The 27,253-nt window shown below is 41.0% G+C and overlaps 1 protein-coding gene across 9 annotated transcripts in view; it reads right to left on the bottom strand.

Annotated features, from left to right (window-relative positions):
• tnrc6a (trinucleotide repeat containing adaptor 6A) overlaps positions 1-27,253 on the bottom strand; it is an 86,026-nt gene that overhangs the window by 10,721 nt on the left and 48,052 nt on the right. For 2 of the 9 annotated variants that reach the window (XM_033040867.1, XM_033040868.1), the window contains exons 6-19: positions 26,287-26,334; positions 17,397-20,279; positions 16,870-17,076; positions 14,163-14,329; positions 13,560-13,640; positions 12,695-12,743; positions 11,938-12,080; positions 11,204-11,371; positions 8,580-8,717; positions 6,709-6,855; positions 4,288-4,362; positions 2,104-2,539; positions 1,440-1,589; positions 1,055-1,231 (exon numbers count right to left, since the gene is read on the bottom strand). In XM_033040867.1, coding sequence (XP_032896758.1) covers positions 1,055-1,231; positions 1,440-1,589; positions 2,104-2,539; positions 4,288-4,362; positions 6,709-6,855; positions 8,580-8,717; positions 11,204-11,371; positions 11,938-12,080; positions 12,695-12,743; positions 13,560-13,640; positions 14,163-14,329; positions 16,870-17,076; positions 17,397-20,279; positions 26,287-26,334 — 4,869 coding nt within the window. The remainder of the gene's footprint in view (positions 1-1,054; positions 1,232-1,439; positions 1,590-2,103; positions 2,540-4,287; positions 4,363-6,708; positions 6,856-8,579; positions 8,718-11,203; positions 11,372-11,937; positions 12,081-12,694; positions 12,744-13,559; positions 13,641-14,162; positions 14,330-16,869; positions 17,077-17,396; positions 20,280-26,286; positions 26,335-27,253) is intronic. The other 7 variants (XM_033040871.1, XM_033040872.1, XM_033040870.1 and 4 more) reach the window with 6 other exon arrangements.

Below are 27,253 nucleotides of genomic sequence, written 5' to 3'. Positions count from 1 at the left end.
GCAATACCAGTTGCCCCTCTGGTCTCTTGAACATCTTTAGCACCTCACTTTAAACCTGCACCCTGTAGTTTTAGACTCCCCTATCCTGGCAAAAAGACTAGCTATTCATTTAAGCCCCTCAGGATTTTATATACCTTTGTAGGATTATCCCTCGGCTTCTTATGCTCCAGGGAAAAAGACTTAGCTTATCCAACTTCTCCTTTTAACTCAACCCCCCAATCCCACCCCTAGTACCAATAACATCCTGGCAAATCTTTTTTGCACCCTTTCCAGTTTAATTACATCCTTCCCATTTCAGATTGACTGGAATGTACACCACTTCAAATGTGGCCTTACTCAATACTCTGGCTGGTGAAGGCATTCCTGCTAAATGCCTTCTTCACTACCCTGTCTACCCGTGTCACTACCTTCATTGAAAAATGTACCTGCACCCAAGGTCTCTATGTCCTAAAACATTACCCAGGACCCTATAATTTACTGTGTAAGCCCTGCCCTTGTTCATTCTACCAAATATATGGGAAGTGATGGGAAATTTGCTCTGCTACTTGCAGTTTTATCAATGTGGCAAACATAATCTATCTGCCATATATAAAAGATATGAGTTAATGTGCCTATCAAATCTCCATCTTTCTCATGAGAAAAAGGGAAAATGCACGACAATTTTTTAAATCAATTTTTCCCCAGTGTGAATATTATCAAATACCTTATAAATAAGAAGCAATCGACATCCAGTGGGAATTAAATATGATTATTCACTTGAATGTGTATGAACAATTAAATATTAATGAGATCAAACTGTAGACCCAAGTATCTGGTAGTTGATTGATATTCAGAAAGGAAGGATAGTGTATCCACATATACAGGCACCATGCAATATTACCCTGCACCACAAGGTGTCCCTGCAGTTTACTGTATCCTGAGGGAAATAATTGCAATAATATTTCGCTTCAGCTGCCTGAATCCCAAAACTGGGTCTAGTAATCGCAGGCAGCTTCCACTTCAGCACCTGGCATCTAAAATTGACTTCCATCTGACCAAATGCACAACATCTTACCTGGTGGCCAATTAACATTGCTAGAGAGCTTATCACTGGGTGATTTGGCACTTGGCCAGCCATCTCCAACAGATCCAGGAGGACTGGCCAGAGACTTCATGGAAATGTCAAAGTGACCAAAAGGAGATTCTTCAAGCAACTTTCCAGAACAAATACTAAGACCACTTGAAGTAGCACCTAAGGGAGGGAAAACAAATGCTTACTTTTATTAACTGCAAGCAGTTCAGATAAGAATGAGAGATGACAGCTCAATCATTTGTAAAGTTACTTTACACAGGTTAGTCTAGACATAACATCCAACTACCATGAGATTCTTTTTACAAGGCTATTCAAATGAATGATGATCTACCGTTACTATTACATCTAAACGTCACTCATGCCTTACCATGTTTGCTGGAGTTTTGATCTAGAGGGGAATTAATAGGAAGGCTTTCCGGGGCAGTCCATTGCTTTAAGCGAGACTGTTGGGATTGTGGCTCTTTCAGGTTAACAATACTGCCGAAATCCAGGGGTACATTCAAGTTTGGATTCAAGCCTAAGGAAACAAGTCAATTCAACATTAAAGCTACAAAGAGCAGATACAGATGCACAATGTTAAAATGGAACTTTCACAGTGCAACTCCCCAGACATGGCAAGAAAACAGACAGAGAAAGTATCTGCTCTATCTTCACCAATGACAATGACTTTTTCCATTAGATCCACACCAGCTCATTAGTGCTGAGTGATTGGCAACAAATGGCCGTTAGCCACTCTGTCACGGAGAGCCACACAGCTGAGATGGCACTGTTGAATGCAGACTTCACAGATAGACAATTGTCAATGGGTTTTAATTTCATAACAATCCTGTATTATTTTATCCTTGGTACCAGCCCAGAATTAATCATATTTATCACATTTCCAAAGCTTGCCCACAGTGAGGAAAGAACACTAAACTGCAAGGTTGCCAGTTCAATCTACAAAGGAAACAATTGCCCAAACTTCATAAGAGACCATCAGTTTCCCTCTGGATACATTTAGAGACTAAAGGGTACACAAACAGATTATTCACCTCTTGACATTGATCTTTCTTGAGTGGTAAACTTCCTCCCTGCATGCTGGTGGATGGGTGAGCCTGGCATGTGGCTGTTTGCATTACAGAGCGGAGGGCTGAGCAGGTTGTGGTTTGGGTTATCAGGAAGAAGCATTTTGGGATTATGACAGTTTGAGGATACACGGGCAAGGTGAGCAGATTCGGACATCATGGAGTCAGATTGCCCATGACTGGGTTGGGAAAACCCACCTAGAGGGTAGCTGCTGTATGAGTTGAGCGGCGGCTCTTTTGACTGCAGCTCGTGGGGGGAAGGGGGCATGAGATTCTCCGGGAAGGGCTTCATGGAGGACTGATGCATTGGTTGCTGCTGTGACGAAGACTGCTGCTTCAGAAGGCTTGAATCCAGTTGACGGGGATTTTGCAGCATCTGTTGCATGTTGAGTACACGAGCAGCCTGAACATACAGGGAAGATAAACATGCATTTAAGGTGATTACATTTCAAAGTTAAGTTCACATTTAATGGGAATCACTGTTTGCCCCTTCTCACATTAAAGATCAGCAATACAAACACTAACATCCCCAAATCCACACAATTCCATTTTCTTCTGCGGCTACAGCGTAATCACATCTCTTTTTAATTAAGCTGATGGTGAATTGATCGGTGGGTAATTCAAGCCTGGATCATTAGAGATAACTGAAGTATTTTCTCTAGAAGCTTGCAATCAAGATTCCAAGTGCCACCATACACATCAATATGATTCATTATATCATGTCTGGGCAGACACAGCAGTGTTTTTGGGCGCTGAGTTTTTACGTGTTCCACGCAGTCGTGCAGGACCACGACAATTACCTTCTAATGGGTTTAGTGCAGCTATCATTCCCCCAAAGCAAGTCTAATCCAGCTACCCCATCAACTCAAGACCAATGCAAATTACTATCCCACTGCCACTCCAGAATTAATACATCAAATCATAAAACGTATATTGAGCAGGGTATCCTGATGAGAGACAGAAAGTGCTGGAGCAACTCAACAGGTTAGGCAGCATTTTTGGAGAACATTGGTGATGTTTTGGGTCATGATCCAAGTTCGACTGAAGAGATGTTTAGAGAGATACGGCGTGGAAACAGGCCCTTTAACCCACGTTCACCATTGATCACACGTTCTCTCTAGTTCTGTTATTCCATTTTTTCATCTATTCCCTACACACCAGTGGTAATTTACAGAGGGCCAATTAACTTACACTCCCAGACGTCTTTGGGATGTGGATTGAAACCCGAATACCCAGAAGAAACCCACACAGTTACAGGGAGAACGTGCAAACTCCTTTGCTTTACTGAAACTTTGTGAATTTTGTCATTTATATAATGTCAGTCACAGCATGGAAAAGGCCGCATGGGCCATTAAGTCCACGGCAACCATTTGGCACCCACCTGTATTAGTCCCACCTTCAATCACTTGGCCAGTAACCTTCTATGCCAAGACAATTCAAGTGCTTGTCTTGACACATCTTAAATGCATGTTTCTACCACTCTCTCAGGCAGCGCATACCAATTTCTTACCACTCTCTGGGTGATAAAGGTCCCCCCTCGTATTCCCTCCAGTTTTTTTTACCCACTACCGTAAATCTATATATTTTTGTTTTATTCACCTCTGATTTGGGGAATAGTTTCCCACAATATACCCTACCTGTACCCTTCATAATTCTGTATACCTCAATTGTGCCCCTTTTTAACCTCCCTCTGCTCTAGGCAAACAAAGCCAGCCTCTCCACACAACTGAAATGTTCCATTCCAAGCTTTATCCTGGTGAATATCTGCTCCAGCACTATCCCATCCTTCCCCTAGTGTGGTGACCAGGAGTACATAGTATTCCAGCTGAGGTCTGACCAATGTTTTATAAACTTGGAGCATACTTTCTCTGCTCTTATATTCCAAACCATGAATAACGAAAGCCAATTTGAGACATACCTTCTTAACTACATTATTGACCAATGCCGTATCCTTCAGGACTTTGAATTTCTACACCAAGGTCCCTCAGTTTTCCAATACTCCGTTGGACCATTCATTGTATATGTCCCAGCATCATTGGTACTCCCAAATGCATCACTTCACATTTATCTGGGTTAAACTGTCTGATTTGTCTCAGCCTATTTCAACAACACATTGATATCTCTAAAGTTGCTAACATTTATAGATGTTACCTGTTCTTGAGACTGACGCATGGGTCCAGACATATTCCTCTGGTTCTGTGCCTTCTGTTGCTGCTGTAGCAGTCGCTAATATTAAGAATGAACATCAAATGTAAAATAGCTTCAACTAGCAAACAAAAGTGGCCAAAATATTGTGAACCGCTAGAAGACATTTTGGCAGTTTTACACTGAGACTCTGGGTCAGCAGGAATTTATTCAATGGACCAAGAGGGCTGATCTGTGATGAAAGTTAAGAAGTTGGTATAAACAGAGTACTTGGTAGTAATATTAAGGACTTCCTGTGCTCCTGGAACCAAGTAATTATGATTATAGGTGCTCTCATCCACCCAGTCCTTACTTTAGTACCTCTTCTGATGAGCATATCTGAAGGACAACTCTGCACAGATGGCCAGCATTAGGTTTCAGTACCGTGTTATTTTCTCCAAGTGCTTTCCAGATTCTCAGCTTGCCATGGGTCAGGCAATAGTTTAGTCCATACAATTGCTGTTTGATTTGAACTGACAGAACAGCAGCTTTCATCCTTGGTGGAGGGGGAGAAAGATACACACGGAGAAATCACACCTGTCTGGCAAGTACTGACTTCTGCGTGACAACTTTCCCAAGGCAGATTGAAGAAAGTTATTCTATTGGACCATTTTTCACCTCTACATTTAAACGCTGCTATAGTGCCCTCCAACCATGATGTTTGGGACAAAGACCCATCATTTATTTATATGCCTCTGTACTCCACAATTTGAGATTTGTAATAGAATAAATCATATCTGGTTAAAGTGTACATTGTCAGATTTTATTAAAGGGTATTTTTTATACATTTTGGTTTCACTATGTAGAAATTACAGCTGTGTTTATGCATAGTCTCTCCCCTCCCCCCACTTCAGGACACCATAATGTTTGGGACACATGGCTTCACAGATGTTTGTAATTGCTCAGGTGTGCTTAATATCCTCTGTAATGCAGGTATAAGAGAGCTCTCAGCACCTCGTCTTTCCTCCAGTCTTTCCATCGTCTTTGGAAACTTTTATTGCGGTTTATCAACATGAGGACCAAAGTTGTGCCAATAAAAGTCAAAGAAGCCATTATGAGACTGAGAAACAAAATAAAACTGTTGAGACATCAGCCAAACCTTAGGCTTACCCAAATCAACTGTTTGGAACATCATTAAGAAGAAAGAGAGCACTGGTGAGCTTACTAATCACAAAGGGACTGGCAGGCCAAGGAAGACCTCCACAGCTGATGACAGAAGAATTCTCTCTATAATAAAGTAAAATCCCTAAACACCTGTCCGACAGATCAGAAACACTCTTCAGGAGTCGGGTGTGGATTTGTCAATGACCACTGTCCGCAGAAGACTTAATGAACAAAAATACTGTAAAAAATGGTCAATTCTTAAATGGCCAAGTCAATCACCTGATCTGAACCCAATTGAACATGCCTTTTATATGCTGAAGAGAAAACTGAAGGGGACTCGCCCCCAAAACAAGCATAAGCTAAAGATGGCTGCAATACAGGCCTGACAGAGCATCACCAGAGAAGACACCCAGCAACTGGTGATGTCCATGAATCGCAGACTTCAAGCAGTCATTACATGCAAAGGATATGCAACAAAATACTAAACATGACTACTTTCATTTACATGACACTGCTGTGTCCCAAACATTATGGTGCCCAGAAATGGGGGGGGGGGGGGGACAATTTATAAACACTGCTGTAATTTCTACATGGTAAAACCAAAATGTATAAAAATGACCTTTATTAAAATCTGACAATGTGCACTTTAACCACAAGTGCTTTTTTCTATTACAAATCTCAAAGAGGCAGATAAATAAATGATGGGTCTTTGTCCCAAATATTATGGAGGGCACTGTATTTTCTACAGAGAATAGAAGCAGGAAGGGTTGGGAGGATGCAAGGTTATTTTCTGCAGGAACATGGAAAAAATTCTAGTTTGATGCAAATCTGCACTGATCTGAAATCAGCTCATGTAGCCCATTATTTATTAACAATAAATGTGATGAAATAATTGAGGTTAATATAGGAAAGATCAAAATGATATACTTTGTCCTAAACTCCTGTGACATGAACAGCTGCCTTACAACTATTAGGAGATAATTTAATTGCAGATGGTACTGCAGTGAGGTTACTCTCATTGACACCTGATACAATAAAGAAAGTATCTAGCAGAAATCATTGAAAGTGACAAGGAGGAACTAAGTGGTGCGGAGGCCAACTGCAGCATCCTTACTGCTACCTCACATGAGATCAGCTAACACAGATAACAGTTTGGACCCAGGATCTTCAGAAAAATCAAATCTACCATTCTACGATAAACTCAATTAATTGTGGGATGGGTGATCACCCACTGACCCTGGCAGCTTCTATAAACACATATTTAAACAATAAATTATTCCCTACCTGTAGTTGGGAGATCTGTGAAAGTTGATTCAGCTGGTTCAACTGGGAGAGCTGGTTCAGCATGGCCACTTGCTGGGGGCCAAAGTTCAATAGTGCAGTGTTTAGGCTCCCGTTGGCTGTTGCATACTTCAGTAATGATGCTGGAACCTTTTGGAAGGGAAGATATTTTTTTTAAAGGATTGCAGGATTTAAATTGATGTTATTAATTGGATTCAGACATACTTTCTCTTTTAGCGATTTTTGAAGATATTTGAGAGCTCACAATGTTTAACAGAATTGGAACATGCCTGGTTCAGAGATCAATAGATGTTAAAAACGAATTGAACCCTACAATTCCCCATCTGCTCCTCTCTCTATACCCAAAACACTTGTGGCTCAGCTAAAGTGGCTTGCATCTACCATCCCAGGCATCATAAAATTATTGTGATGCTACCACATTACCAAACGGTGACACCTGGGGAGCATCCTACATGTGGTCCACATACTGGCACACCTGTATCTTCGGAGAGGCTGAGGTAACATATATCCCTTAAAGGTGACCTAAAATTCATCTGCCCTTTTGCTTATAGAACATGGAACAGTACAGCACAGGAACAAGCCCTTTGGCCCACAATGGCTGTGCTGAACATGATGACATGACCAAACCTTATCTGCCTGCACTTAATCTGTTTCCCTCCATTCTGTGCATATCCATGTGCATCTCCAAAAGTCTCCTAAATGCCATTATCGCATTGGCCTCAATCTCTACTCCCAGCAATGCACTCCAGGCACTCACCACCCTCAGTGTAAAAAAACTTGCTCCATGCATCTCTCTTAACTTTGCTCCTCTCATCTTACAGCAATGCCCTCCAATAGTTGATATTTCCATCCTGAGAAATAGACTACCTTATATACTTCTATACTGCCTCTCATAACTTTGTATACTTCTATCAGATGCCCGGCAACCTCCAGCATTCCAGAGAGAGCAATCAAGTCTGTCCAACTATTACCTGTAGCTAATGCCCTCTAATCCAGGTGTCATTATGGAAAATCCCCCTGCACCTTTTTCAAAGCTTCCACATTCTTCCTGTATTGGGCGATCAGATACGGTTATCAATACTCCAAATACAGTTTAACCAAAATCCTATGAAGCTGCATCATGACTTTCCTGACTCTTATACGCAATGTCCCGACTAATGAAAGCCAGCATTCCATTTGCCTTATTTATCTCTCTATCTAATTGTGTTGCTACTTTCAGGGAGTTATGGACATGGACCCCAAGACACCTCTGTACATTAATGCTACTAAGGCTCATGCCGTGTATATTTTGCCCTTATATTACAGTATATATAAATGTATTATTAAAAAAAAATAATCAGAAAACTTTGGTGATATCAGACAATTAAAATACTACATTCCAAAATGGGTCCATTCATTACATCCTTAGTATCACTATTGGAGTCAATTAGAGCAGTTAGCAGGATTAATGAAGTCTAGTACTGCCATATCATTAACATCCATGGATTGGCTGATATAAACAAAGGAGTTAGACATTTTCTGTTTGTTTAGTTACTTGGAGGTTCTACAAATCCACTTTTCTCTTTTATAAATTAGAACATCTTGCAATAGATTAAAAAAAACCAAAGAGCACAACTAATTAAGGACATTTGCTTGCCAGACCAAGCAGCAATTAGAAAACTTGGCACAACCAAACATTTGGTGCTGATTTTCTCCTAGAACAAAAGAGGAAATAAACCCTGAAAACAGGAAAAACACACTAGATAGACACAAAAAGCTGGAGTAACTCAGCGGGGCAGGCAGCATTTTGGGGAGATGAAATGGGCGACGTTTTGGGTCGAGACCCTTCAAAATACATCAATGTTTTTATGTACCTGAGGGGATAATAATGGAGGAGGCACTTGAGCGCGAAGATTAGGCTGAGATGAGTTAAGAGGTTGTGCTGGGGGCTGTTGCATGCCCCTGGCTTGTGCTGCTGCATTGCTGCCGCCATATATATTAGGATTGCCATTCTGTAACAAGAGCATAAGCGACATCAGGGCAAAGATCACAATTTTGAATGCATCCCATCTTTACGGAACAAAGACTGCCATATAACAAGTGTGGGAAAAGGAAAAAGATAACAATACATTAAACGATGAACATTCAACAGATTTTTCCTATCACTTCCAATGCTAGCAATTCCCAGCTGGGTTACATTCCAAATTAAATAAATGTATGCCACCCCTCAGTCTGCAGCCCCTCTAAGTTTCTACATGTATTGTGAGAACTATTTCCGCTAATCTACCAATTCATCTTTAGTGTCTGCTGTGATTTCAGATGTGAAATTAATTATACATCTGCCAAGCAAAACATGATTTTGGAAAGTGGTGGCGGTGGGGTGGAAATGAAGACGGAGGGATAAACCATATGAGGTTAAAGATAAAAGTCACACCAAGACAAAATCCTACCACTGCAACAAGTGCTCAGTGCCTTCCAAGAAAAAAAATAAAGCCTCTCATTCTGCTAGATAGGTCAGATCACTTTCCCTTTAATAAATAAGGATTGCTTTTTACTTTCAGTGCTGCCATTTCCTGAGAGGTGTGCTCAAAAATCAGTTTGTGATATATTCTATGGGAAAACAAATCAAGATCTGCAGAGCTTAACAGTACATAACAAAAGCTCCAAAATGCATCCCCACAGTACAGTAGATCTGATTCACATTTTTTTTAAACTGGATGCCTTTCACACCTCCAGCATGCTTTGAATAGTAAATGTAGTGGGATCTATAATCACTTCTAAAGATGGATAAACATTAAATAAAAAAATTAAAAGGTGCACAGAAGGAGCACGAAAAAGGTATTAAGAATGCAGTTCTGTCCGTAATCTGCCACAGTAGAAAGGAGTGAATAGGCTCTTTCATTGATATGGAGTAGTTGTTTCTAAGGTAATCCCCTGGGTCAGAGAACATAGAATAGTATAGCACAGGAAGAGGCCCTTCAGCCCATGATATCAGTGCTGAACATGTGTCAGGCTGATTTTCTTCCACATCAGCTCTGAAAATGTTTAGCTGGTTGAAGAGTCATTTGCAGCCTTTGCAATGGTGGATGGAGATGTGGGGGGTAGGTCATATTAGATGGAGTAGATTGTTGATTCAAATATTGTGTGCTCCTTCCATTGTTTGCACGTGGCCTCAGTGTGCATCTACTGCAGAATCTTAAGGTGCAGAATCTTAAGGTGCTCAGTGTCTTCCCAGAAGCTGCTCTATTTTGAGCATTTTGAGGGATTGCCATGAGCTGGAGCAGACAATCATGTCAATCTTGTGAATGCTATTGAAGTGCTTTTCCCATACCTCTAGGCTGTTACAAAGCTCAAAGTAGCAAGTTTGTTACCGGAGTCTGATGGTGAACAATGTGTCCTTCCCACTGGAGCTCACTAAGCATGATCAGGGTTGCAATGTTGAGGGTGTGAGTCTGAGAGAGGATATGGTAATGATTCACTTCTGCCAATGTATTTGAAGAATGTTGCAGAGGCAACATTACTTTGAGTGCCCTCCATATTTGTTCATATATACAGCAGTGCTTTAATTTTGACTTTGATCTGTCTTTCCTGAGAGGTAGCTCTCAAGATATGGGAAATGATTCACATTTTCCTGATTCTCATTGTAGATCTTGATTGATGCAGGGTGATGTTATGCAATAGGGGTCGGTGGAGGATCACAGATTTCTAGATATTTAGTGCATGGCCCTTCCTCTGGTACATTTCAAAGTTGAACTTGGCAGATACAAAATGCTGGAGTAACTAGGCGAAACAGGCAGCATCACTGGATAGAAGCAATAGGTGACGTTTCGGGTTCAGACTCGATCTGAAACGTCACCCATTCCTTCTATCCAGAGATGCTGCCTGTTCTGCTGAGCTACTGCAGCATTTTGTATCTATCTTCGGTGTAAACCAGCATCCGCAGTTCCTTCCTAAACATGAACTTGGCACTTGGCTTCTAAATACACACACATGGATGCACAGTTGATTGAGATTGACTTGCTGCTGAAGTAGAACATGTTATTTGTCCTGCAAATTAGCTACACTACAAGGGTAGCTTGGTGGAAATACGATGCAGAGCATTGGTGTGCATTGGGATTGAATCAGCGGCGAGCCCATTTGTTAAATCACAATTTAAATGTCATGATCCTAACTGGAAATGGTTCAAACAACCTATTTCTGTGCTATAGAGCTTTATGATTCTATAGGCAGCCTGCTGATTTGTGCATTCATTCTTAGTCTTCTAATTACATTTTGACCAAGTGAAGATTCTTCACACGAGAACCTGCAAGCTTAAAGCAGCATCACCAGGCTCAGCCTCACTATTTTTTTTTTGAGTGGGGAAAATAACTGAGACACGGTAGGAAGTAACAAGAAAAACAATAAAGTAATTGAGTAGTTCAAAAGTTCCTTTAAATATTTCATTGAAACACACTGTAGAGTTCACTTCCAGCACACGGAAGGATTTGAACTGACTCACCTGTCTAACAGAATTCAAGTTTTGCATGCCCAGACCCACTGAGCCAAGAGCCTGATTAGGTAGTGCACAGTTTGAAGGGGGAAGCTTCATGCTTGGTGCAGAGATGTGCGTTAGGGTTTGGGGCTCTTCAGCCATAATGCCATCTTGATTGGACAAAGACAGAGACAACTGGGCAAGGGCAATGTGGTTGGAAAAGGCAAACATGGAAAGCCAATCAGCAGCAGAAAGGCAGGACATGGCAGAAACAAGAGAAAAGACAAAGGGTTAGTCTCTATTTTAGATCTACAAACAGATTCAAAAGGCTGGCTAGCAACAAATGGGGCTCCATAACATACAAACAAATTACATTAAAAAGGCTGCTTACTACATAAAACAAGGACACAATGAAAAACACTTTGGTTTGCAGCTGGTGATAGTGGTCCTCAAATAACATTTACAACACTGTCTATGTATATGATCTACTTTCAAAACCCAATGACTCATTTTTATATGAATAGGTGCACAATACATCATGAAGGATTGGGGTTTATCCCATTCATAATTATCTGAAAGTTGCCAATTTACATTGTGGTCTTGTTTCCCGACGGGAATCCCGATGCATAGTGATGACCAAGGATCATAAAAAAGTAACATCTCAGCTCTCTCTCACTTGTACCAACAAATCATCAAAAGTTTCTGTTTTTTTTAAATCAATTCATCGATTTCTATTTTATGGACATGGAGAGGATACTAACCTTATCGTAATAAGGACTGCGTTCCATGGAAGACTCTTTGGAAATCTGAGGACGAGAAGTATGACCTTTCCCTATAATGCCATTATATTCTCCAATGTTCATGCCATGCTTGTCCATCTCCATTCTCTTATCTCGTAGCATACCTGGAAAGGGGGAAGAATCAGCAGATTGATGTAGAGCTACCCACTGTTATTTTAAAGATATTATATAACAAATATTCAATGCAGATTCAAAGTTTCCTTCTTGTGAGTGAGGGATAGATTAGCTGGTGAAGGTTTCTGTAATTTATTATTCAGGGTTTAGAATATAGGAGCATGAAAATTATGGTACAACTATAAAACTTTGGTTAGGCTACAACAATAGTATTGTGTGCAGTTTTGGTTGCCACAATATAGGAAGGGCATAATTGTACTGAAGAAAGAGCACAAGGCATGTTGCCTGGTATGAAATGTTTCAGTTACGAAAGATACTGGAGAGGCTAGGTTTGGAATGCAGGAGGATCCGATAGAGGTATTCAAATTTCCACTAGAGGGTGGTTACGATCTGCCAAAGGTGGTGATAGAGGTAAGTACTCTCACATTTATATAGACAAGCACTTGAATCACTAAGTCTTGGAAGATTAACAATCAAGTGCTTGTAAATGGTATTACTATAGATGGATTCTTGATGGTCACATGGATACAGTGGGCCAAGGGGCCTGTTTCTGTGCTACAAGACTCCATTATATTAATTTATGTTTAATGCAACAGTAGCTTACCAACAGGTATGTCCATCTTATTGCTCTTTGTATCTTCAGCTGATTCCCTCTGTAACAAGCAGAAATCGCCTTAAATATTCAGAATTTACTGGAAATATTGGGATTGCTATCAGTAGAATGGTCAGAAGAAAATTACACTGTTGGATCAGTATTGTCCTGTCGTTGGGTTCTGGTACAGAATTCTACGAATAAATTACTTTCAACTCCAAGTCAAGAACGCATACAGCTGATTAAATATTAATGGCAGCAAAATCAGTATTGGGAGGAATTTCTTAAGCTGGATAAATGAATGTAACGCAAAAGCACTGCATTGCCAAAGAACACGGAATCATCTAGTTCAAGGTATAACGCAGAACACATATAGAGCAGAGTGTGTCATCCCCAAATCCCAGGGAAAGGGTTGCTTTTCCCAAAGGATAAGGTGGAGAAAATGGAGCACAAAAAGCTTTAGTGATCATGATATATTAACACACAATTTTGCATTAGTTAGCAGTGCCCAGCAATGCCCTTCAGTTCCATGGTGGATAAGACAGTGTAGATTGCTCCTGTTGGGACTTCATGCCCTTCAATTCTATCCCAATCACAAAACACTTTGTATGGTGTCTTGATTTGTAACGAGAGTAAAATCCATCACAGCACAGCGTTTTGATCTACTCTTCTGAGGGACAAGATTTGAACAAATACCTCAGAAAATAATGGGCTGTGTCTGATTCCTTATAATCATTCTCTTCTTAAACGGAAAATAAATCTCCTGGCAATTATCTGGCCACTAATGAACTCAATAAAAGGTTGAAATGGTGTTGTCAGTCAGGTGTTGAAGGAGAGGGGAAGAGGAGAGAATGCAGAATTATTACATTGTACTCACAGGAAATCCAATGTTAGAGAATTGCTTCATTAACTGATTCATCCATATATCATCTTGTTTATTTCCCCCTTTCATCATGCCCTGGAAAACATTTAAAATCTAATCACCAGCACAAATAAAACAAAATCTAAACATTCAAATTCCAAGTCCTTCTGAGGTAACAAAAATATCTTCATGACAGTGATAATCGCCACACATATTATCAAGAGTAACTGAGATGAGGTATGCACCTTCCTTCTCTTCCCAATTTGCTGACTTGTCACCTGTGTGCAAGGGTTTGATTGAGATTAGACTGGTACTCAGAGGGAGGTAGGGATGTTTGAAATGGGACACATTGCAATGAAGCTCCAAAATGTAATACTGCAAAGTTTAAAAATACAATCCGAGCTGAGACGAGCCAGAAGAAACTGTTTTCCAACTGATCACCATCTATTTAATTCACTATTGCTGATATCATAAATATCCATTGTTTTTGTAAAAGCAAATGAATACAGATGGATGAGAGTAAAGTTAGAAGGCGGGAGGGTTAAAAAAATAACGTGACCAAGCATGAAGATCTTTAATGTCTATAATTTGAAGTAACAAGATTGCCAAAAGTCTTACCTTTGGAGCCATCTTTTTGGATGTCCAGTTTGAAGAAGAGTTACTATCTTGTGAGATGTTGCTGTTCCACATCACCGAGTCCCCTTCCTCCTCCTCCCAGCTAGAGTGACGAGGTCCTGACACCAATGTTTCCTCATCACCCCAGCCATCTTGCATAGGTTTGGGACCTGTAAAGAACAGATTGCTGTATGGAACCATTGAGTGGCTTCAGCTTTTAAAGTGTAGTCTGAATTTCTCACCCACTATCTTTCAATGTAATCTACTGTGAGTAATCACTCCCACACTGTTAGAAACGAACTTCTGTGCATGATTGAGAGTGCTGGACAGCAAAGTAATCTTTACCTAAATTATTTAAAGTATATAAATTTGTGTTAATGCCCAGCAGGAAGAGAAACAGGCTGCACTGATTTGTTAAGCAGCAGTGCAGATGACACCCTTTAGTTTAGTATGATGCTGTTCAATGAAACTCCACTATAATTTCTAAATTTTCTGTATTTTTATAAACATTTACACGACTGTTAACAGCAGCAGGAAGATAACATTTTCAGGCCTTTTCTTGAGAAATGGGGGTGAGGGTCTCCAGATGTGGAGGAAATAGAAACATAGAAAATAGGTGCAGGAGTAGGCCATTCGGCCCTTCGAGCCTGCACCGCCATTCAATATGATCATGGCTGATCATCCAACTCAGTATCCTGTATCTGCCCTCTCTCCATACCCCCTGATCCCTTTAGCCACAAGGGCCACATCTAACTCCCTCTTAAATATAGCCAATGAACTGGCCTCAACTACCCTCTGTGGCAGGGAGTTCCACAGATTCACCACTCTGTGTGAAAAATGTTTTTCTCATCTCGGTCCTAAAGGATTTCCCCTTTAACCTTAAACTTTGACCCCTTGTCCTGGACTTCCCCAACATCGGGAACAATCTTCCTGCATCTAGCCTGTCCAACCCTTTAAGAATTTTGTAAGTTAATGGGGATCCTGACTTAGCCACTCTAGCTAACGTTCAATCACTTGAGAAAATGCTTGAAGAGCTCAGAGCATAGCTGCTGTTTCAAATGGAGACCTGGGACTGCTGTAATCTTTGTTTCATTGAAACATGGTTCAGCCCAGCCTCACCTATTCTTGCTGTAGAATTGAAGGTTTCTCCATTTATTGTATGTACTGTATAGAATCCCCAGACAAGAGGAAATACAGTGCAGCAGTCAATGCTTTAAAGTGAAAGGATGTGATGGTCTTAGCACAATTCTTCTCCCCAGATGTGAAATGTCTGTTCATAAAAGGCGGTCCTTTTAATCTACCGAGGGAATTCACCTTGACCATTGAGTCGACAGTCTATATACATGTCTCAAGACCAAAGTGGCAGTGGAATGAATTATACTCTATTGTAAACTCTCTTGTGGCAGCAAACAGTGATGCCTTGTTCATTATGGCGGTGACTATAGCAATGATGAGACAGAGTACAGGAAAGAGATCGAGAACCTTATGTCATGGTATCAGGACAACAATTTATCCCTAAACATAAACAAGACTCAAGAGTTGGCTATTGACCAAAGGATGCAAGAGGTGAACACAACCCCCATCTCTTCAATGGAGTTGCTACAGAGATATTAATTTGCATCAAGTTCCTGTGCATCCTTATCAGAAGCTACCTGTTATTATACTTTTAATACTTTGGATGGACTGCTAGCCTTTTTAATCCAGAAGACCAGTATTAAAGAGGTATCAAGTTTATCCTGCAAAGCCCTAGCTGCTCTGTACTGTAGTAAGGAGTTCTAGACTTCACATTTAAAAAAAAAATCTTATGTTAACCTCTTTGGATGTTTATGTCTTTATTTTGGCAACTATAGTTCTTGCTCCTTAAGGGTAAACGCTGGTTCTATTTAACAGTGTTATTTTATAAACAAATTCAAATGGTTTATCGTGATTTTACCCATTAGCAAATTTGCCTTTCAATTGTAGACAAAGTTACAAAAAGGGATAGATGCTGAAAATGCTGGAAACATTCAGAAAATCCAGCAGTAAAGAAAAACAAAGTTAACCCTTTGCAAGAACTAAACCAGTTCTGAAGATGAATTTGAAATGTAAACTCAGTTTATCACGCCAAAGATGTTGCCTTAACTGCTAAGTGTTTTGAGCATTTTGTGCTTTTAAATTTTAGGCAATCTCTGCCTTACTGCACAAAGGGCTCCTGCTCCAAGTCTGGAAAAGTTTACTTTTTTTCTCTTTTCAGGTCTATGTAGAACTAACGATTTTTTAATAAATATTCATATTCAATTGGAATATTAACTAAATTTGGTTGATTAGCAATGAAATGGACTGGTTTGTTGGTTCTAGACCACAACGCAGAAAGATTAAAGAAAGAACTGTAGGGGTCACAATCCACAAGTCTCCACATGTCACATGTTGACCCACTGAGTTACCATAGCACTTCAGCTTTTGTTTTTATAAACCATATGTATACCTCAATTATTGGTATTTTGTACATTAGCAAGCATATCGGCGACGTGCTGAACTGATCTATGCAAATGGCAGTAAAAATGCTGTTAAAAGCACCAAAAGTTATACACTGAAACTTAACTAATATCAAACAACATTTGCGATAAAAAAAATTAATAGAGCCCAATTCCCCAAAGCCCAACTACACAAATGCATAGCATCCATTATTAAACTTTACAACCCTATAAAGATAGGAAGTGTCAAGCTTTACCAGGTCTATTTGGAGGTGGTGGGGCAGCTGGGGTGTTGCCCCATCCAGAGGTGCCAGGACTGTCATTAACCGGCTCTCTCCAGTTGGCTCCTGTGTCCATCGGCTGCCCCCAGGCTGCTGTTCCATTGTCCACTGTCACTGTTAGAGCAGGTGGTCCTCCCCAAGAGGAATCTGGCTTTGTCTGAACAGTGCAAGATTCGCCCCAGCCTTTATTTAATAAAAGACAAAATAAAATCCCCAATTAATATCTTTGTCCACACAAGCCAATTTAATGCAAAAATGAAGGAGAATTTACCCATTGATTTAGCCTGAGATATTTATGTAGTTTAAACGTTATTACACGTAAAAATAATAATTCCTCAAGTTATGAGCTGCAGTGGCATGACATGCACCCAAATAGAATGCAGCATCTAACTAAATTATAGATTTTAGAATATACAATACAAAATAAAAGCCAGCAAAACATCCAAGTTTCACCTTCTTATATCTTAGATTTATGAAGCGGCAAGTCTGGATGAAAAACTTACCGGAGCCATTACTCTCTTTGCTTTGAATGGCACTTGGTGGTGGCATTTGCTGCGGCAGCTGTTGTTGGTGCTGCGGCGGGGGCTGCGGTGTCGTTGGCGAGGACAGGATTTGCGCTGGCTGCTCTGAGCCATTGCTGTTACTCTGCATGTTTTTGTTCCACATGTTAACACTCTTGTAGTTGTACTTGCTTGGGTCCCCCCAGGCAGCGGTACCATCATCGATTTCCATTTTGCGGCGAATAGACTCTGGGGAAGGTTCCTCCCAACCTGTAGGTTCCTCCTCTTTTGATGGTGCTGGCATCGGCCCATTATGCCACCCCTGGCTAGGTGGTTTATTGGCCCAAGGGCTGTTACCATCCTGTGGCTTGTGCCAGTCTGCAGAATTACTTGACTTGGTTGGTTCCCTCCAGTCTTGGGGGGACTGAGCAGACTTGGAGGGGTCCCCCCAGCCCTGGGGAGCTGGTGCAGGCTTGGCAGGCTCGCACCAGCCCTGGGGAGGTTGTGCAGGCTTGGAAGTCTCCCCCCATCCGTGGGAGGACTGAGGAGCCTTAGAGGTCTCCCCCCAGCCCTGAGGGGACTGAGCAGCATTGGCTAGCTCTCCCCAGCCTTGGGACTGAGCAGCCTTGGCAGGCTCCCCCCAGCCTGTAGTATTATTAGAATCTGGATTGTTGCTACTTGTCCACGTGCCTCGGCCTGCACCTGGTCTCCCGGGTTCATTCCAACCAGGCGCAGACCTTTCACTGTCATTATCCCAACTGCCTGCACCAGTCTTTTGTAATTCCCCCCACTGGCCACTCCTAGAATTCTCTCCCCACCCATCAGGTGCAGACTGTCCCCAACCCTGGCTTGATTTCTGTCCATCAGACCATCCCTGTTTGACCTTTTGTGCATCATTCCACGCAGCTAACTTTTCTTCTTTGTTACCTCCCCATGTTTGATTGCTTTTTACTGTTCCTGTAGCAGCAGAATTATTCTCCCAACCCCCTTGGCTGCTTGAGCCTTTGGTGTCTCCCCACCCCGTGTTGCAAGAGACTGTAGCAGGCTTTGGATCCCCCCACCCGGATACTGATGAGGTATCATTACTATTTGGGCGAGGCCCATCCCCCCATCCCCCTGAGTTTGAAGCCTGGGAAACAGAACATCCCCAGGCCTCTGTCCCATTGTCAGTTTTTCTTTCACTCTTTGCTGAAGGTTCAATATCCCAGGCAGTGTTCTGTTTAATTGGAGTCTGTCCCCAACCTGTATTGGACAGGACACGAGGGTCCAAGTCTGATCTATTCACGATATTTTGAGCCATTACTGGTTGGTCAGGCTTTCTCTTTTCACCACGTCGGTTATTGCCATCACTGCTTCCTACACTCATTCTATCGTGACGACTTCCTGTACTTTCTGTGCTCCCCTCACTGTCTGCAGTACATGATGTTGAAGTTTTAACCCATAAATTGTTCTGTTCACTTGGCTGAGATGCAGAGTTTTGATCCTGACCACAAAGAGCATCATCTAGACTTTTCCACCCATTTGTTCCCTTCCTATTACTACTTCCATTTAGACCATTGCTGGAATGCTGATTGTTAGGCAGTTTGTTCCATTCTCCATTTGAGATCTTAGTGCCAGTGTTTGCATTTGGTGCTGGGTTTCCCCAGACTTTGCGAGTCCCTCCAGAGCCTAAACTGTTCCCTGCTCCCCAGGTCACATTATGGGAGTTGACCACACCAGACTCCCATGTTACTCCTCCTCTATTGCTTCCACCATTATTTTTGTAAGCAGTACTTCCAGAGCCATTAGTAGCCGATTGTGCTAGAGTTGCATTCACAGTGTCCCCACTAGCTTGCCCCAAATTACAGCTAGGGCCTGGACATTTTTCTCCAGAGTAGTTAGTGCCAGGTGTACCCCAAGTCGTACCATAAGACCCACTGTTCATTCCCTCACTGATTCCTCCATTGCCAAGTTGAGAAACTGAAGTGCCATTTGTTACTGAGGAGGCCTGAAGCTGAGATGGATTAACTGTGCTCATTCCTAAGGGTGCACCCCAGGCCCCAGGCCCTGTATGTTTAGGCAGTTCATTTGTCTGCATTGAACTAGTAGAGTTTGGTAAGCTAGAGGTCAATGGGTTAGTAGTGTTATTTGGTCCATTCATTTCAGTGTTAAGGTTTTGAGGTTGTCCACTGAATGAAACCTTCCTTGTACCATTCACTTCTGCATCAGAATTCTCCTGCAGACCTCCCCATGAACTAGGAGCTGATAGTCCAATGTTAACACTCTGATTATTCAGCATTTGACCTACAGTGCTACGTTGAACATTGCTGCCAGAATTGCTACCTGGCACAGGTCCTTGCACAGTATTTCCATCGTTTTCCAACAAAGGCCAGGCACCTAGGTTGGTATTTGGATTCAAACCATTCTGCTTCAATGAACCATTGGACGTGGAAACAATACTGCCCCATGCATTCAGTTGACCATGGCTGTTTTCTGGTTTGCCATCCACGTTTTCTGCAGAACCCTGACATGTGCTTGATATAGAGCCTCGAGATCCACCCCAAGGCCCATTAATACTACCATTTCCTACATTATTGCTGACATTTCCAACCACAAACTGACTTGAAGAACCATTTCCACTGCCCGTTCTGTTGCCATCGCCATCACTAACTGTGCTCCCTGAAGCCATAGTACGGAGGTTCTTCTCTGACCCAGAGCTTGAAGCAGATTCAATGTCCATACATTCTGAAGCTAACTCTGGGTCACTGCCAGTGATTGAAGGCCAGGCTTCTTTGTCGGACCCGTCTACAATAACTTTATCCCAATTTGTAGTAGAATCGCTGTTGATAGATACAGGTCCCCAGTGAGAATTTTCATAATGCGATCCCAAACCACTGTGGTTTAAATCTGTAAAACATAAACAGTAGTCCAATTTACATATATCACTGTCACAATGCTAAACCAAGTTATCACTGAGCTTACTCTCAAAAGTATTTATATTTTCACCCAACTGTTTGGAAATCCAAACAATTAGTGGACGCCAATAACAATTGCTCGACAAAAGTGCACACAGCTTCGGGTGAATGCAACCACCATTGCTGGAAGATTAGTATTACAAAAAATGCCCTTATGAGAAAAATGGCACCACCAGGACAACCACCTGGTTATTACACTGATTCTTCCACCACACATGAATGTCAGTGTTTGTAACCCAAACACATTAAAGGAGCATTCTGTCCTCTGAATAGCTCAACCTGTAGCAATATTTTATTAATTATGCAGTTATTATCAAATACCACTCCCTCTGTGTCAAATAATACTTATTTAGATTATCAATAGATCTGTTCGGTATACATTTGCAGCCATGCTAATAATGTACAAGCGTCCTTGTCAAGCCACAGCACACCTCAATCATGATTCAGTTTCAAACAGTAACATGCTTGGGAAAGCTTCGATTCATGCATTGTTCAGATAGAAGCCATCATGTTTATTTCTGGTATCAAATAAACGAGTAATGAACAAAGTTTGGCGTAATGAGCTCTTTAACCTTGAATGAGGAACATTTGAGGATAATTAAATGGGCAAACAAGTTAAATATGGCCTGGGAGCAGGGAGAGGACAAGATTCAACAACAAGGCATCATGATTAAATTAAACATTTACAAAAGATAGAATTTCTGTAAACAAAGAATAGGGCAGCACAGTAGTATCGTGGGTAGAGCGGCTGCCTCAGTGTCAGACACCCAGGTTCAATCCTGACCTGGGCGCTGCCTGTGTGCAGTTTGTGGGTTCTCCTTGTGACCACATGGGTTTCCTCCAGCTGCTCTGGTTTCCTCCCACATCTCAAAGACCAATTGTAGGATAATTGGTTGCTGTAAATTGCCCCGAGTAAATCGCGAGCGGATGTAAAAGTGAGATAACATAGAACTAGCGTGAAAGCGTGATCGATGGTTGCCCAACTGTGTTGGGGGGGGGGGGGGGGGAGACTTTTATCAATACAAGTAAACTTTTATTCCATACAAGGTGGCATATTGATGTCATCTTTATGGTCCCTCCTTCTTCAACATTAGTAATTGTCTGAGGCAGGGTTCCGACCTGAAACATTGTCTATCCATATTCTCTAGGGATGCTGCCTGACCCGCTGAGTTACTCCAGCATTTTCTGTCTATCATATGTAATTATTATCAAGGCAACATTTTACAATCTTAATCAACAAAAACCTACTGCAGGAACTCAGCTGATGAAGCAGCATCTGTGAGTGTGTGTGTGGGGGGGGGGGGGGGGGGGGGGTGAAGGGAAGAAATGACAAAGCTTCAGGTTAAAATGCTGCATCAGGAGCCCCCCATTTTACATTCCTGATTATCAACTTGTTGCTTTTCCCTCTCCCTTGTGACAAAAGAACTACGGCCACCTAATACCCATTGAGCTAAATCATCAGCTGGTTGTTGAACACATTTTCAGATATATGTATGATGTGCATAGGTGTGGCAAATTTCTAAATATCATGTTAGATCCTTAATGCATTAGATTAGGCATCTATTGATGAATGTTGGCAACAAACATCTGGTGTTGGAAAAATACATATTCTAGATATTAAAACCAAAGACAGCTGGCTTAAAATCAACTTAATTTAATTTTCTGTAGTTTAACCAGCAAACCACCTTTCTTTTACATTTGCCCAAAAGACACACTGCTGATAATTTAACACAACAAATCGCAGCCATGCATATCAAGAAGGTAAAGTTGGCAGAAACATCATGGACCAGTCTGTTCTGACAGCAAGTGTGAAGAATATTCAATAAAACCTGCCTTCTTTAAGTTACATTCGGCAGGACATATAATCCAGCTGTTGCCATTTTGCAAAGGAGCGATTCATCAAAATATATTCCCATGAATGAAGTTAACACTGGACAATTACAGTAGATTAAAAAAATATGTGATTCTAGAAGCAGCTGGTTCATTTAGATCTTGTTCCCTCTGGACAGCAATGTTCAATTAAAGCTCATTTCTCTCAGCTGGACTGAAAAGCTTCAAACTGAGATACAACATGGCTGCCAAAACCCTCCCCTTGTGCTGATTTTGTCTCTCTGCCAAAATTAGTCTGAGCAATCTCATGCCACATGGAACAATCATATTCTACCCAAGTAAGAACGTTTTAAAACTTCACTATACTAAAAGTTAATGATTAACACATGTAATGTCATGCAGTGTGTTGGCATCCCTGTGAAAATGACTGTGAAGTGCACTGCAGCCACTGCCATCAATGCATACTAGTCAATCTTGAAATGCAGCCAACAGAGTAGAGAGCAGCACTGCGCAAGCTTTGCTGTAAACATTCAAGCAATGGCTGCTGGAGAGAATGCAGACGGAAACTAAATAATGCTGTGATCATACAGCCCAGCATCAAATTTACCAGAAGGATGAGGACAAATCTCCAATACATTGGTAGCTTAATTTGGGCCGTATGCTTGAAAAGTCGCAGGAAAAAGACTATTAATATTTGCTGAATTATTTGGCTTAATCTGGGCAGTAACATCCAGCAATAGTGCCTCGCATTTTTATTGGTTTTCCTGTCACTGGGCTGAGTGAAGTGTGGAAATTGGCTACAAAGGAGATATCAAGGACAAATAAGGTTGTTTGTCTGCCTTGAGCTTAAGTGAAGCAAGCTGCGGGTTGCTGGGGTGGTGCTAAGTCTTAGGTCTCAGGCTATAGTTAAATTTAACCGGAAACCAAACGAGGGCCTTTCCTGCACACTAATTCATTCTGTAAAATAGATATTGAATATAAACTGGATTACTGCTATGTGCTCAGCACAATGCATTAACAGTATGCAGCCCAGTAAAAATACACACTGGACTTCTTCAAAATCCTGTCAAGATGCTGTCAATAACTAAAGATGAGCTATTTGAAAATACAAATAAACAAACCCAACAAAGTGAAGGGTTTCGAACCGAAACATTGCCTATTTCCTTCGCTCCATAGATGCTGCCTCACCCGCTGAGTTTCTCCAGCATTTTTGTCTACCATCCAACAAAGTTAACCCAGCATGAATAGTCTGTTTCTATTTGAAAACCTATTCCGTGGTTAGCAATTTAACACTTGGTCATAGAAACTTTAAAACAAAGTGGGTAGTATCCAAGTCTGCATTCAACTACTCCATGCTAGTTGCATTCCCCTTCCGTTTTTCAAATTCATTTATTTTACAAGTATTTACCCAATTCCTTCATATTGCTGACACAAATTCAGCATTGTAACAACAGCGGTAGAGTTGCTGCCGTACAGCGCCAGACACCCGGGTTTGATCCTGATTATGGGTGCTTGTCTGTTCACCCGTGACCTGCGTGGGTTTTCTCTGGGATTCCTCCCACACATCAAAGACATACAGGTTGGCAGGCTAATTGGCTTAGTATAATTGTGAATTGTTTCTAGTGTGTGTTGTGTGTGTGTGTGGGGGATAGTGTTAGCGTGTGGGGCTCACTGGTCAGCGTGGATTCGATGGGCCGAAGGGCCTGTTTCCGCGCTATATCTCTAAACTAAACACTAAACTGCATAATGTTTAACAGCAAAAAAATCCCATGGCTTTGTAACAGGAGATTTTGACCAAAAAAACAATTTTGTCTCAGGGCATTGATTATAAAGTGATAAAGTTATAAAGTGATAATGCCGAGTAGGGACAGATTTTAGAAAGTATCATGGAGCATGAGAAGAAACTAACATATTTAGGGAGGGAGATGCAGAATTACAACTGAAATCACCAATACCAATGGGGAAACTGAAACTAGATAGGATCAAGAGAAAAGAATGCAGCATTCAGAAATTTGCTGGACTAAAGGAGGTTATAAATGAAAGAAGCAGTGAGATCATTGAGCTATTTGAAAACAAAGACAAAGATTTTTAAAGTTAATTTCTCTTTGACTCCTTTCACTTTTTTCCAAGTTAAAGGTGCAGCCATGGGCACTCGCATGGGCCCCAGCTAAGTCTGCCTTTCTGCTGGTTACATCAAATACATTTGTTTCAGACATACACTGGCCCTATTCCCCAACTTTATTTCTGCTATATCAACAACTACAACAATGCTCTATCTCAGCTTTCATCACAGAAGCCAGCCTTCACCAATTCAATATGATGTCAAGAAATCGCTGAGAACTCTGAACATAGCAGTCATGGAACCAATAATATTCAAGCCTGTGGAAAATTTCAAAAGTATGTCCTGTGAATAAAAGTCAAATCAATCAAATATTTTGCTGGTCTGAATCAGAATAATGGAAGATGCCGACAACTGCGCTAACAAGAGATACTTAGTCTGATCATACTGATCATGATTGGGCTTTGCAGCTGAAGCAGACTTTTTCAGTCTTGGGCCATATTTGAACAAAGCTGAGCTCCAAGTTAGGTGACAATTAGTTCCCTTAACGTAAAGGCAGCATTTCACAAAGTCCAGCATTATAGAGCCCTGGCAAAACTAAAGTCACTGAGTATCAACTTAAAATCTCTCCACTGACCAGAGTCATACCTTGCACAAAGATGGCTGAAGAGATTATGTCACTCTGACGGAGTGAAGGCAGCATTTGTAAATCAATACAAATGATGTCAAACCTCAAATCTCTGAAATTATCTGCAACACACTGACAACATGACTGTCAAATCCCTATTTGCTGAAACCACAGAATTGGAGGAAAATAATGGTCTTTGAAAACAGGAAGTCCACAGACCCACAACCACCACAAATCTGATAAATGGAGACTTCAACTGTTAAGTGAATCAGTGTTTCATGTTTCCCATGCAATTTTCTTGGAAACTGAGAATTATGATGACAGAGAAACTATGAATTATTCTATAGGATTACATGATTACATATCACAAGAAGTTTAAAATTCCTAATAAAATAAATTCAACTAATCTTAGTCTTTCAGCTTGGAAGTAAAATTTAAAAGATATTAACTTCAGTTTATTCATAAAATTGCTTTTAACCTTTCCCAAAAGGAACACAAATTAACTCAGCACCTGGCACATATTGCACTGTGCACCTTACCAATGATGCACAACTAGCTCGCCCCTATATTATTATGTATTTCCCTACACCTCGCCTACCTTGCCTTTTTCAGGCTGGAGGTTTCTGTTGTGCAAGGTGGTGCTGGTGCCTTTTTGATAATTAAATCCTAATTTTGATCCCCAGGAATTGTCATTAACTTATTTTGTTTTCAAAGGAATATGAACACGAAATATATCCTCAAAAACTTTCCATCTCTCTCACAGCCCTGATAATCAGAATAGAAGAAAGATTTAACAAAAAGATTCAGGGTGATAGTCACTCTCTCGACCTCTAATGACTGATTGATAACCTCACCGGCAAAGATATAGAAGTAGTACCTACCCATTCCATTGGTGAATGTGAAAGTGCCTTTCGATTTTGCTTAGCAATGACAAGTTTGATCACAATGACACCAATCAAATGAGGCCACACAGAAAGAAAATTAACTGCTACCACTAGACTAGACCAGACTTGTAATGCAGATAACCTTGAGAGTTAAAAATAAACTGCTGGGTTTATGTAGCATCTTAGGATCATAGGCGATGAAGTCTGCAGGAGCTACTCATCATTCACTGAATCTAGGTACAAAAAAACTTTAATTTGGCCTTGGGCCACAAAAGATAAGGGATTTAAGTAAAGCATGCAGGTCTATTACAAACATAAAACATTGTGACAGATATCACCAAGAAGCAAAGCAAGATGATTGATCCAACCAACATCTCTAGTTAATAATCCCAAGCAAGTTCTCACACAAGCAGCCTCAGCCATAACCCTTCATTGTTCAGGATGTGCAAAATAAAGCCACAGTGAGAATACAGAGGGAAAGGAATGGAGAGGAAGACAGAAGAAAAGAAAGGAGGAAGCGAAAAAAAGCTTTTGTCACCTGACTGGTTAGGGGAGTGGCTGACCAAATCCCGAATGGGAGGCATGCCTAAGAAAAAGCAAGAGAACCACAAAGGCATCAAGGTTCAATATACTCTCAGCTGGCTTTTGATGAAAGAAAAATACTCTCTCACTCATCATAATTAAAACAATGAACGGCACCAGCACACTTGCAAAACTTTGCCTAGTAATTTCTGATATATTTAGCTGTAAGTGCACATAAAACAATTGGTAAAGCAGTCCAAGAGTGCAAACTGCACTGCATTGCAGCTCTCACTAGCAATATGTTGCAGCAAAACTAAGCAAGTGTAAATTACGACATATATCACGAATAAGCTCAATAAAAGCTATTCAACAATAAAAATCAGACATTATTCCAAGATACAAAAATCACTAAAGAGCTACAAAATGCCTCTTGCATGAAAAGGAAAACAAAATGAAACGGTCCAAATGAGGTCAGATAATGGTTCTGCATTTAACTGCTCTGTATACACTCTGTATAAGATTTGTCCAAGTGAGAAAATTGGCGAACTGATTAAAAAAAAATAAAATAAAAAAATAATCAGAGCACATGTCTTTTTGGTGAGATATTAAAACAAGACCGTCTCTACCTTTTCTGTGGAAATCCACTAGTCAAAGAGCAACGATAAACAGTCCCCATACCCTGGCTTACATTTAACTGTCAATGTGTTAAAAACAGATGATCCTGTTATTTTATTTCCAGTCGTGTGGTCTCGCTGTGCACAAACTGTCACAAATCACCTCTAATTTGTGTGGTGCTGGCTCGAAGGGCCGAATGGCCTACTCCTGCATGTATTGTCTAATTACACATCAAATGTACTTAAATGCTGTTTCGAGCGTTGAAATTTACTGACATTATGACAGCCACCATGTACTTGAAGGTTAATCCTTTTTCTCATCATACATGGTGGGTTATAGTCAGTTATTATGCTATTAGAAAAGCCATA

This window comes from Amblyraja radiata, chromosome 22 (genome assembly GCF_010909765.2).
Source record: "Amblyraja radiata isolate CabotCenter1 chromosome 22, sAmbRad1.1.pri, whole genome shotgun sequence".
NCBI classification, from domain to species: Eukaryota; Metazoa; Chordata; class Chondrichthyes; order Rajiformes; family Rajidae; genus Amblyraja; species Amblyraja radiata.
The sequence above is the reverse complement of the archived record's forward strand: the minus strand, read 5'-3'. Positions and strand labels throughout refer to the sequence as shown.